The following is a 13,599-nucleotide window of genomic DNA, read 5'->3' on the forward strand; positions in this document are numbered from 1 at the left end:
ATATATTGGTTCTAATAGATATTCTAATAGGTATCAATTGCTTCTAATAGATATTAGTAGGAAAAGAGGATAAAAAATGAGAAACATAACATTTTATTTCCCAATACTTCTAATATTAGCAGGAACCCATAATCTCTGTAATTTTGAAAAATTCTGTGAAACTGGGGGAGGGGAGTTATTTTCATAAAGGTTATAGACTTTGGCCATCGCTAAAACCCAAAATGTCTCAGTAATTTATCATCAGAAATCATTTTAAAATCTAAATATTCAATTCTAAAAAATACTATTTTGTTTCAAAAGAGCTCCCTTAAAAGTCATTTCTGCATCTTCTTCCAAGTTTAAAGACGGGGGCCCAATAACAAAAAAAACTACATTATAGAAAGACCATTCTCAATTAAAGCCACAAAAACTAAAAAAAAAAATTCCAGAATATCATAGTTGACTTTTTACTACCAGTATGGTCTTTACCAATTTAAACTTCCAAACCTCAGAACTGCTTCAAGTAAAAAGAGAAAACAAATCTGCTAAATAGAATGTTGGAGGCAGAAGAGACAGAGTCATCTACTCCAACTCCCTTTATTTTACAGATTAGTTAACAGATATAAAGTTTAAATGAAGTGCTCAAATTCACATGGCTGATTAGTGAGAGAGCCAGAATCTGAACCCAAGTGACAAAAGTCCACTCATTCAACATTCACTGAGAGCCCATACTGTGCTGATACATTGGGTGCTTTTAGAAAAAAAAGAAAAGAAATGGGACAGTTTGGTGTTCATGCCTCTATACCATACCACTTCCTCTTATCGTAATTTCTGTAGTGTCCAATGATAGAGAATCTCTATTAAAGAAAAATAACAGAATCAGACCTAAAAGCTGGAAAGACACTTTAGATGTCCATCTAATTCAAGGTTCCATCAATACTGCAATCCCTTTTATAGTACTGACATTCATTCAACCTTGGTTTAAATATTACCATTGATGAAAGCTGCTGAGGCACCTATGAGGGAGCCCATTCCATAGGTGGACAACACCTTCCTTCCTGGAACTCTTCTATTCCCTCTTTTACAAGACAGTTCTTCAAATATTTGGCAGCAGCTTGTCATGTCTAAGTATAAGATTATGTCTAAGTGTAAGATTATGTTAAAAGTTTTTAGCAGCCACATCACATGATTATCTCATATTAAGCTCTGGGTAACTAATTTCATCCACTTCCTCATCTCTACTTCACCACCCCAACTGTAAAATCTTATCAGATAAACTGATCAAATCAAGTGCTCCCTATCATACGCTACTTCTTCTGAACTGGATGTTTGTGTATTTAAGCCTTAAAAGCAAAACTCTGTGACTGCTGTTAATTTGATTTTGTTTTCAGGTCTGTGTTAGAGATCATCTTTCCTCTTGTTCTGTCATCCTTGAATTGGAAGGTAGACACAGACAGAACCCTGTGACTCTCCATTAGAATCTCCCTCAAGAATATTTCCAAGCCACTGACTGCTTTTGTTTCTATTAATCAATTAGTATCATATACATTTAATTTTTAATTTTAACCACTTCAAATTTCATTATCTAATCTGAAATTGAGTTACACAATGTCTATAACATACCCATACCCATTTGACACACCAGTGTGGCTAACCATATCAAAAAAAGAAACATTATAGTAAAAGAGTGTTTTTCCTTATTGCTTTAAAAAAATTTTTTGATGTTTATTTTTGAGAGAGAGAGAGAGAGAGAGAGGCAGAGCGTGAGCAGGGGAGGAGCAGAGAGAGACAGAGAGAGAAAGAGAGAGAGGGAGGGAGGGAGGGAGACACAGAATATGAAGCTGGCTCCAGACTCAGCTGTCAGCACAGAGACCGATGCAGGACTAGAATTCACAATCCATGAGATCATGACCTGAGCTGAAGTTAGATGCTTAACCAACTAAGCCACCTAGGCACCCTGCCTTACTGCTTTTTAAATCTTCACAAACTACACATCTGAAAAATGTGCTTTATATTTATGCTGACAACAACAAAACTAATTTCTCAAATCTACTTCTCTTTCACTTTTTGAAAAGCACAATGAATGAACTCTCTTCTTTGTTTTGGTACTTACTCTCTATGATGTCTCAGAAATTTTATCTGTAAGTTTCTTTAGCACTCTAAAACTATTTTGCATAGAACTATATATATTTCAACTTGCATTATGGGGTCATGGGATCCTTTTCTGGACGCCTGGGTGGCTCAGTTGATTGAGCGTCCAACTCTTGATTTCAGCTTGGGTCATGATTGTGAAATCTAGCCCCATGGCTAGGTATGGAGCCTGCTTAAGATTCTCTCTCTCCCCCTCCTCCCTCCCTCCCTCTCTCTCTCGCTCTCAAAAAAAAAAAGGGGGGGGGGCAGAGATCCATTTGTTTATTTTGAAGACTAATAAGTACAGACACTATAGTTCAAATCAAGTAATCTGTATTAAAAGAACATCATACTCTAGGTTTGCGATCTGAAGAACATCATATTCTAGGTTTGCGATCTGTTCATGAGGTTTATAATATAAACATAGTAACCATTTTTGTTCCTTTTATCACAGACACTAACCTCATATTAGGCTTTAACTTTCAGGGTTGTAAATTTCTGTACAGACATAAATACTATTATGCATAGTTATAACTCTTCCCTTCGGTAAAATACATTTTCAATCACCAGTATTGAATTCCATGCTGCTTAGACTTAAGTATGTCAAACAGCTTAAGTAATTTGTTTGCCAACATAGTTTTTTAAAATTTAAGACCACGGTTAACAGAAAAGTAGGCTGCCCTTACAGAACTAGGATTTTTGATCACATTAGGAATTAAAGACAAATAATAAGCAGATTCCAAAAGCTATGAATATCTCATTTTAACTCCCAAAAGCAATCCAGTACAAGTTAATTCCTCATTCTAAATAAAAAAAGCCTTAAGCAACCTTTATTTGGGATCTCAAATGTTGTATTACGTATTTTTACTCTCAAAGCAAACATTTCAAAACAGTGGATTCTCAAATAGCTACATTCGGTCATATGATTGGTAATCATTAAGGCACAAAGTCTCAAAGATGTGTAAAAAATCACATTAAGGAAACATGATACAGAACTATCATTATGATCCAATATGTTCTAAAAGTTTCAGCTTCTCTTTTCAATCCTGAAATAACCAACTAAGGAAAAAACATGATACATAAATGTTAAATTTGCCTTTCAGTATAAAAGGATATACTCTCCCCCCAAAATTAATTCTTCTCCAAAAGAAGTTTAGTATTTTTGAAACTTCTTTTTGTTATAAAAGAAGTCATAGTTCCTTTATAACAACAACAACAACAAAAAGAAGTACAAAACACTCAACAGATATCACTGATTCAATTAAGACTGCTTCACAACTGGCAACTGAAGAAAGTATTTATTAGGCTTCCAAAACAGCACAGAAATATTACTATGTGGCAAGAGTCATCATATGTAATATATAAAATTAAGTCCTAATTCAGCTCAGGAATGGCAAGTATTAGTGCCTCCCTGTTACTAGTGTGTCCATATATATTCCTAAACAAAATGTCATACAAATCTCAACTTCTCAAGTCATCACAAGTCTTTTTTCTTTTACCTAGATGGAGGAAGTAAAATTACAGCTATTTTTCTGTTTTGTTTCAACTTTGAGGAGAAACTTCTAGAGCAACTGCCAATGTAACATAATCTAGAGTATGTATAAGAACTAATATTCGGGGCACCTGGGTGGCTCAGTCGGTTGAGCGGCCGACTTCGGCTCAGGTCATGATCTCGCAGTCTGTGAGTTCGAGGCCCGCGTCAGGCTCTGTGCTGACAGCTCAGAGCCCGGAGCCTGTTTCAGATTCTGTGTCTCCCTCTCTCTGACCCTCCCCCATTCATGCTCTGTCTCTCTCTGTCTCAAAAATAAAATTAAAAAAAAAAAAAAAGAACTAATGTTCAAAATGACTCGAGTACTCAACCAACAATTTACTTAACATACAGTATTTTCTCATGTTTTAAAAGTAATTAATGCTACTTTATAAAAAGGTTTTTAACATAAATATAAACAAAAAGGAAGACTCAATTCACAATTTGATTTCAGTTAACCAAAAATTTACTATTTTAATAATCCAGAATAATCCGTTATTTGTATTATTTTTGTTTCTATTATCACAAATATTTAATAAGGCAAACTAAATGAAAATTATTGAGTAAATGTTCAAGCTGGCATCAATGTTATGGTCTTGGCATCAATGTTATGGTCTCTTTATTATTAAAATTTCACTCTCAAAACCAATTATAATGACAGTATAAAGATCTAAAAGATTAACACAAAATTAAAGGCTGAACTTCCATCTGTAAATACCGCAGGATGGAATGAGTAATCTAAGTCTGAATATTTTCTTTTTTTTAATGCAGAGAAAAAGCAATGAGAAATGATTAGAAAGCCACTTGTTAATAAATGTGATGGCTCCAAAAAATGTAAACACTCTTCAGAACAGTGAAACTTTTCTGTTGTCAAGTTTTATTAGAGTATACTGTTGTTCTTCTTAATTATTTTTGTAAGATTTTAAGTAATTTCTATACCCAACATGGGGCTCAAACTTACAACTTCAAGATCAAGAGTTGCATGCTCTAATGACTGAGGCAGCCAGTCGCCCCTGTTTCCTCTTAATTTTTAAATTTTGCAAAGACTAAATTTTCCATATTCACAAAGAATAAGAAATCAAAATTTCTTATTTCTAAGACATTACCCCATAAAAGCTACAGAAAATGAGAACATGTATCTACTAATGAAATAATTTTTTTTTTTATGTGTCAGAACTGAACCACCTGAGCTAGAACTGAGATACCTGAAATTCATAAACTGAACTCATTTCTTAAAAATAGACTAGGGACACCTGGGTGGCTCAGTGGTTAAGCATCCAACTCATGATTTCAGCTCAGGTCATGATCTCATGGTTGTTAGATCAAGCCAAGCTACAGGCTCCATGTTGAACATGGAACCTGCTTGGGATTCTTTCTCTCTCTCAAATTTAAAAAAAAAAAAAAAATTTAAATATGCTAATTGTGATTTTTACTCTCTATTTTCAGCCTCTTGAATAAAATCTATGTATCATTTTTTATTCTAATAAAAGCATCTGAAATAAAGTAACTTGAGTTTTTATGTGTGCCCACTGTCTACACGAAGTAACCACTACAGAATTTAATATGATACATAAAATGCACTAAGACTATAGATGTGTCTGCATAAGAAGTGCTGAAAAGAACCATGGCTAGAAAGAAAGCATTTTAAAAGAATGTATTAAAGCTTTACATATTAAGATAACTATAATGAACACTACAGTTGTTAGTACCTTATACTTGTTTTTCTTTTATTACTAATCAGTTTATTAAAATTTATCAAATTTGTAAGTCACTCCTTTTCTCTCAAATTTCACCCAGAAAAAAGCATGTAACAGAAAACAGAGCATTATATTCCAACTTCTAATACTCAAAACATCTTGGCTCCATTGATTTAAATGGTATCTCTGATTTTTAAAATCTAAGTATTCTGCAGGTATTTGTTTCAATATTTTATGCAGCTGACCTACCAACTTTTAAATAAATGTGCATTATGCTCTCCTTTATGCCTCATAAAACCCCCCAAAACAACCCAAAAAACCCTGATATTCTACTTGTCATCAACCTTTTATAAACTGCCTCATGTCTAAAAGTTACAAAGCAGAAATTCTTCCTAAACTTCAAGTTACTTTACACAATTTTTACCTCAAAAAGTAAAGTGTGACTAAAATTTACACATCTATTTCCACATATTATAAAACAAGATTTTTATTTAAGCTAAGAGTAGTTAGTATCTATATCTATATATGTATATAGATATAGATTTGTTTTCTCTTAATTTGGCTTCATGCCCAGCACAGAGCCCAACATAGGGCTTGAACTCATGACCCTGAGCTGAGATCAAGAGTTGGACACTTAACCAACTGAGCCACCCAGGTGCCCCAATATCCTTATTTTAATAATTCTAAATAACTGCTAAAAACAAGGTAACTATTATTTTACTTTCTTCTTCATGCTTGCCTACTGTTTCAAAATCTTCTTCAATGAACATACGTTAACTTTTACATTGTTTTTTAAAAAGACTCTGTAAATCAGTATGAGTGGTTAGGCTTTGCAAATGAAAGGCAAAATGAGATGTTAGAATGAGGAGGATAATCTCCAACTCAGCTTTACCCTCTAATTCATTATTCTAACACTATTACTGGGTCCCCTCCCTCCCATTCCTGGAAGTCAAAGATATATAAGGGAGTACCAACAAGAGAGGAAAGAATGTTAGTTACATCTCTAAGTTTATAGAAACTTTAAAAAACCTTAAGTTTTCCTAAGGAGGAACCATAAAATACACAATAAGGATTTCTCCCTCCCTTATATCTTTAAAATGATTCTCACTTCAGAAAAGAAAGATCCTCCGTCTACGTTTTTCCCTGAATAAACAGGCAAGAGGAGGATGAGAGGGCTAGTCTTCATATCCTCAAAGTTATTTCTCCCTGAACTAAAAATAAAACCCTACTTTAGATGTGTGACTTATACATGTATCTTGGCTGCTTTTCACAAAAACAAAACAAAACAAAACAAAAAAGATATCAAGTAGCTAATGAAGTTAGCCCTAAGACCACTTACCTCTCCAGGATGCAATCTATCCCAGTTTTCATTAATATATGTCATGAGCTCAAGTTCAGAATCAAAGTATTTCTTCTTGTGAATAACACTTAGGTTGTAAAGGCATAGGTGTGCTATATCTACCCTGGAATCCAAAAATAATCAAAATATACAAAAACATGCTTTTGATTATTGTTAAAAAATCATATTTTTACAAATAAAAACAGCAATTAAAAAATCCAAAGTGAAGTATTTAGGTAAGCAGAGGGTCAATACCATAAATCATATTCACAATGTAATAAATCATTACATATGAAAATAACAGGAAAACATTAAACATTTACTTATAGTAAGTAGTCAGTATAAAGTAAAAGATATCTGAATAATCTCTTTCATTCAAAGAGGATGTAACTTTAAGAAAACTTACAATAAAAATTTTCCATTTCACTTACATATAAGCCATAGCAAAGATCATACTTTAACAGACTTTATCTGACTCATGAGTTAAATCTTATCTTTTCCTAAAATACATAAAGCATTCAATGAAAGTTTCTAAGTACTTACTATAAGCATTTTGTCAGTAAATCTCCAAAACTCATCACACTTTTCCCACGCCCAAAAATTACACTAAAGCAGAAACTGGCATATTTGGTATAAGACCTCTCTCATCTGAAGTCCCAAAAGAATTAATAACATAAATAAGAATTTTAGGGGCGCCTGGGTGGCTCAGTTGGTTAAGCGGTGGACTTCAGCTCAGGTCATGATCTCGCGGTTTGTGAGTTCGAGCCCCACGTCAGGCTCTGTGCTGACAGCTCAGAGCCTGGAGCCTGCTTCAGATTCTGTGTCTCCCTCACTCTGACCCTCCCCCATTCATGCTCTGTCTCTCTCTGTCTCAAAAATTAATAAACGTTAAAAAAAAATTTTTTTAATAAAAAAATAAATAAGAATTTTAAAAATCTAAAAGATATGTACAGTTACATTTTATGGATCAGAAAATAAATGGCCTTATCATTTCAGCAATAAGACTAGACAATCTTTAGTGAAGATGACCTCAGGTTTAAGGATAAATAAAAGAACTAAAGCTAGGCATAAAGAAAAACAAATTTTTATTTAAACCAAGTTAATGTATACAGAGCATTTCACCCTATTAAGTTTAAGAATATGGCCCTTTTTTGTTCCTTAACAGAAATATCCATACTTACCACTGTAATGGTAGACGTTTGAGGTATTCTGGTCCAGAACTGCAGACAGAGCAAATAAACGTATAAAACCTAAGGAAAAAAGAAAAGTTGTATGCTAAGTAATCAAGGGTACACATATTCAACAATTAAAGCTAATATTCAGCAAGTACATATCCTACAATAGATGACTGATACAAAAAGCAAAACCTAATCTGAATTAAGACATTGTGATTTAAAAAATTTCTTTTCCAGTAACAACAAATAATGAAATAGTTCATATATAGGAGGCAGAAGTATTTTTTTTTTAATTACAGAGGAGACATTCACAGTTCACACACAGATTCATATACACATACAGTTTTCTAATGGCTTGTGTGTAACATGAATTGTGATGACAGCCCTCACATACAATGTTATATTCAATGCTCAAAACAATCTGGTAAAATAAAAGGAGAGAAGTTGATCTTCCTAAATTCTAAAAGATAGTAAGCAACATAAGTCAACATTTAAACCCAGGTTTTTTATGTCAAATTCAGAGCTCTGTCTTTCATTTTTCTTCCTAGAGCCATTCCATATTCTGCCATTCCATATTCTCCTAACCAAGAAAGCACATTAGGTCTGCTTTTGGAAATTCTTTAGAACGCAGATGCATATTTTGTGTATCAAGGTTCTATGGCCTTTTCCAACTTTCTGTCACAGGATCCCTCTGAGGTTCTTTAAAGGAAGGTACCAATGGAAATAGTTTAGAGCATGTGGGACAAAAGGAGCAAATATAATCACTGATCAAATACTTCAAAGTGTTCCGGAATAACATCTAAAAGCACAAGAATTATGTGTATTTTAAAATTATGCATAATTTGGGCGCCTGGGTGGTTCACTCAGTTGAGAGTCCAACTCTTGATTTCAGCTCAGGTCATGATTCCAGGGTCATGAGATCGAGCCCCACATTGGGCTCTGCGCTGAGTGTGAAGCCTGCTTAAGATTTTCTCTCTCTCCCTCTGATCCCTCATGCGTGCTCCCCCTCTCTCTCTCAAAATAAGATAAAATTATGCATAATTTAAATATATTACTCAATATTTTCCCAGTAAGGTGACTCCTTCACAAATCACTGTTGTAATTCCTTTTAGAAATCTGAAACAGGGGCACCTGGGTGGCTCAGCTGGTTAGGCATCCGACTCTTGATTTTGGCTCTGGTCATGATTTCACAATTTGTGGGTTCGGTCCTGACATAGGGTTCTGTCCTGACCCTGCAAAGCCTGCTTGGGGTCTCCCTCCCCCCATCCCTCCTCTGTTTGCACTCTGTCTCTCTCAAAATAAATATACTTTAAAAAAATTATTTAAAAAAAAATCTGCAACAGCAAACATAACTACAGTATAAAAGCTAAAAAATATATCAATTGGTAAAGTTCAAGTGCCCTTCTCACCTGTCTCCAAATAGCATTGGCTTTTGAAGGCATTGCACACAAGCCTCATGAAACCACTGCTTACATTTGCAGCATTGTAGCATCTTTAAATACCAGCTATAAGAAAAAAGTTAAGATTAAAATTGCTATGTTTGCAGGTAAAGTTTTAAAACCAAAACCCAAAGTGGCATTATACAAAATACTGTTATGATTACACTACGGCATATCTGCTAAATTTAGTGTTAAATTTTTTCTTTCCCAAAAAGGTTACTGATTTCATCCCTCCTCTCTCATTCATGAGAACTTACGAGCTCTTTAAAGATACATCTACTATTTCATCAATAAGTGCCTAGTTCCTACACTAGTAAAGAATCTCTGTCAAATAAAAAAACCTGAGATTTTTTTTTTTTTCACATCAACTCTCTCCCCCCTAAGAGAAAACAGTTTCAGAGGTTACTGATGTGTACAGCTGTTTGCCCCATAAACCAAACAGCCATAAGCAGCTTTATATATCTTCATACTGTTTCCATTATTGTCCATTATAATGAAAAGGAATGGAATATAGCAACTTAATAAATTTGGCTAACATAATTACAAATCTAATCAAAGACTCTAACAGGTGTACAGGCTTTGTAACAGGTTTTGTTCAGTTTCAGATAGCTGAAGAAGCTAAAATTGAATCACTAGCTAAGGATATCCTTCTTTCAGTTAGTACATGGTTTTGGTATGGATATCCTTACGTGCTACCCAAATAATGCCTTTCTTCCAATAATTCTTTTGCTCAACAAGTGAGCCCCACATTAACTGTAAGCCATATTATACGCAAAGGCAAGAAGACTGATACTAAGTAAGGTCATTCATTCATCGAAAGACTAATAAATACTAATTATGTTCCAAGTACTTAGCTAGATCCTCTATTAAAGTTAAGAGTGGCTAGCAGTGTCAAACATAGTTCATGTAGTCATGGTACTTAAAGAACTATGAATGATCCACCTTATAAAATGTCTATGATGATTTCCACCTATTTTGAGTAATACTTCAAATTAGATGGTAGGTATAAATGAATAAAGGAAAAGATCAATCTCTATGCCTCTTCACTGTATCTCTTTTATAAGTGATTAAGGAAACAAGACAATGTTTTTTAAATCTGCAAGCAACCAAAAGCTAAGAAATGTTATAAAAATGTCAAATCACAAATAAATAATTCCATCAAGATATGGCAGAATGAAGAACTAAAAATTCGTTAATTTACATATTTATTCATGTTTCATCGTTGAACAACTTATGTCCCAGTCATAAGTAAACTTTATAGACATTTTCAGTACACACATTTGAACAGATAATATTTTAATGAATCATGTCCCAGCATTCTCCTAAACAGCACCCTTGTCTTAAGAGAAACACTGAATCTGAGAGGAAGAAAGACACCAGAAACCAATAATTACAATTTAAAGAGTGAAATATAAAATGCTTCACTAGTGGTTTTTAAATGTAGTACAAATACATGATGCACAACTTGCCTTAATACGAGCTTGTACAAAAAAGAATTAGAGGTATTAGTTGACCACCACAAAACCAAAATGATCCCAAAAACATAATGGGACAATCTGAGAGGTAGTAAATACAATCTCTCCCTGCAACAACAGGAGCATCAGTTCTGAACTCTAAGAGCCCAATTATAATCTGTGAGCCTATTCCTGGAAACAATGCATTTTCTAATCATAACACCGTATTTCAAGAGTAATACTCAAAAACTGGAGAACAACAAAGACAAAGGTTAGAAATCATGTCATAAAGAATGTCTGGTAGTAACGGAGAGTTTGACCTGGAAAAAAAATACTATTGGTATGAGTCATGGTAGTAGGAAATATGATTGCTGGACTGAAATATTTTAAGAGTTACCTCCTAAGAAAGAGAAGATGTATTTGTTTGGTTCCAAAGAGCAGAACTAGGAGCAGTGTTCAGAAGTTAAAGGTAAATTTGTAAACGTTCTTAGTTAGAACTATGATTCACTTATTTAGGTAACAATGATAAAGATGAATATTAACTACAGCTTCTAATTTTCTCCCCTAATTTTCTTTATTGATACTTCCAAGCATTTACAATTCACTATCATTCCCACACCACAATCAATAACAAAAATAAAGTACATAATATAAACAGAAAGGGCATGAAGTAACTATTTACTTACTCTCCAGGGCCTCCACAGTAGCAATAACATTGTTGGACATTGGTCTTATGACCTGCATCCCATTCAAGATCTGCCACACTGTAGGGTAATGTCTGCTTCATGACTTGCAATGCTTTGGCATTTGGTCCTTTCTTAAGCGCACCACCCCTCTATATTAGAGGGAAAAAGTTATTTAAACAAGTGCAGGATAAAATTCTAAACATAATTCTTTAACATAAAATGCTTTTGAAACTTCTGAAGAAATTTCCATTCTAAATTTCTTACCATCTCACAAACTGTTTGACTAGTAATAATCTTTATTTATTTTGTTGTTTTTCAAACTATTGCCCCAATTCCAAGACCACTCACTATCAGAAAATAAGTGCAAGGATAGTAGCAAGTCACTTAAGCATCATTAGTCAAACAATAAGCATCACCTCGTTCTACCCGGCACTGATTGCTCACTGCAGTCAAATAAACTTTCAACGTACACAATCATTACGCTGAGAGTACCTTACAAATTCCATTTAGGGCTTTAGCCCAAAACACTTAAAAGATACCTTTGTTGTTGTTGCAAAAACACACTGTCGACAGAGCCATTTTTCATCTGAATCAATCACACTGGAATCAATATGAGGTGTGTGACACAACTGATGATATCCTTAATATCAAAAAAAGCATAAAGCAAATTCTATTTTATTAATAAATACTACAACACAATTTCAAGAAGGCATTTTAGTATTCTCTTCTCCATTAATATACTTATAACTGAATAAATTTATGATAACAGCTTCAAATTACCAATGTAAAAAGTACTTTTAATCATTAATCTTCAACAGGAGCATTAAGTATGTAATAAAACTTTTCCACAAGATTATAAGAAATCAATGTTTACCTTGGCCACACTTATCACATATAACCATTTCATTGGGAGCTTCTGAATACTCTTCTTGACATATTGTACAGACCATTTCCCCACTTCCAGTGGCTCCTGAAATGTTTAAAATATGCATTAAAAGACAGTCATAATAAAGAAGTTATTTCATACAACACAACTACTTTTTATGACTCAGTAGATACCCCATATTGGCAGTGTTTACTCACTAGAACATAATGATTTCTACTCAAGGCAAAATACTCTCTACAAAAGGCTATCTCCCACCTTTCACTTAAGATGCCTATCTACCTACATTGATAATTTAACCTGCTTTTACAGCACAGGGCATAATTTAAAGAGCTTTCAGGCAAGATCCCTTATCATTCACTTCTAACATTCCCACTCCCCTGGGGAACAAGGAGATGGGATGTTTTGTGGACATTAGAACTAATCTCCAGAATACACATATACTTATATACATGTATTTGCTCACCCTACAATGTCTATCATCATGATACTGAAGAAAAAGGACAAAGAAGATATGTCAATGACCTCTTTCTCTTTGGATGCAGAACATTTCTTTTTACTTACTAATTTATGAAAGAAGCTGAATCCCAATTATTTAATCTCCAGCTTCTAAAATCTAGCAATATGGTGTCCAATAAAGTATCCTAACAAAATCCCAGTGCAACAAAAGTTAAGGAGTTCCACAGTTATTAACTATATTTTTTGCCTGAATAGGTAAATTATTTCTTCTTTAGGCATTTTTACTCTAAAAACAATTTTATTCCACAAAATTTAGAAACAATTTTAACACTCTAACATCATTATTCCCAATATTCTCTTCTTGTCAATTTCACAGTTAAACTACATGGTTTATTCACATGCCAACAATAATAAAAATTTACTATTTTCTATGGGCCAAGTACTGTTAGGCTCTTGACATATATTATGTTGTTTAATTCTACAACTTATTAGGTAAGTAAGCTATTTATAGAGAGGAATTGAGGCTCAGAAAGATAAAGTAACTAACCCAAAGACCCTGAGAAAATATCAAGGCCAGGATTTAAATACAGATATGCCAGAGTCTATATTCTCTCCACTGTGAGAGGATTCCTTTCATCAGTATTTTGTAATATTTTTTCTATCAAAAGTATTGTTCACACTGCTGTTAATAACTTCTAATAGCTGCATAATATTCCATTGAGTGGAAAAAACCAAATTTACTTTATTACGCCTCTACTCTTAGGTGTATGTTAGCAAATTGTTTGTTTGCATTTTTCCAGACTTATTTTACTGTCTTGTCCTCTCTCCCC

General features: G+C 33.7%; 1 protein-coding gene across 6 annotated transcripts in view; it reads right to left on the bottom strand.

The window, feature by feature from the left end:
• Positions 1-13,599, bottom strand: part of MTF2 (metal response element binding transcription factor 2) — a 78,398-nt gene that overhangs the window by 11,902 nt on the left and 52,897 nt on the right. For all 6 annotated transcript variants that reach the window (XR_007154724.1, XM_047870484.1, XM_047870482.1 and 3 more), the window contains 6 exons: positions 12,302-12,397; positions 11,967-12,067; positions 11,428-11,576; positions 9,258-9,353; positions 7,855-7,923; positions 6,674-6,797 (listed from right to left, as the gene is read on the bottom strand). Coding sequence is in view for 5 of the 6 variants with exons in the window: in XM_047870484.1 (XP_047726440.1) it covers positions 6,674-6,797; positions 7,855-7,923; positions 9,258-9,353; positions 11,428-11,576; positions 11,967-12,067; positions 12,302-12,397 (635 nt within the window). In the remaining variant the exon portion in view is untranslated. The remainder of the gene's footprint in view (positions 1-6,673; positions 6,798-7,854; positions 7,924-9,257; positions 9,354-11,427; positions 11,577-11,966; positions 12,068-12,301; positions 12,398-13,599) is intronic.

Source organism: Prionailurus viverrinus, chromosome C1 (assembly GCF_022837055.1).
Source record: "Prionailurus viverrinus isolate Anna chromosome C1, UM_Priviv_1.0, whole genome shotgun sequence".
NCBI classification, from domain to species: domain Eukaryota; kingdom Metazoa; phylum Chordata; class Mammalia; order Carnivora; family Felidae; genus Prionailurus; species Prionailurus viverrinus.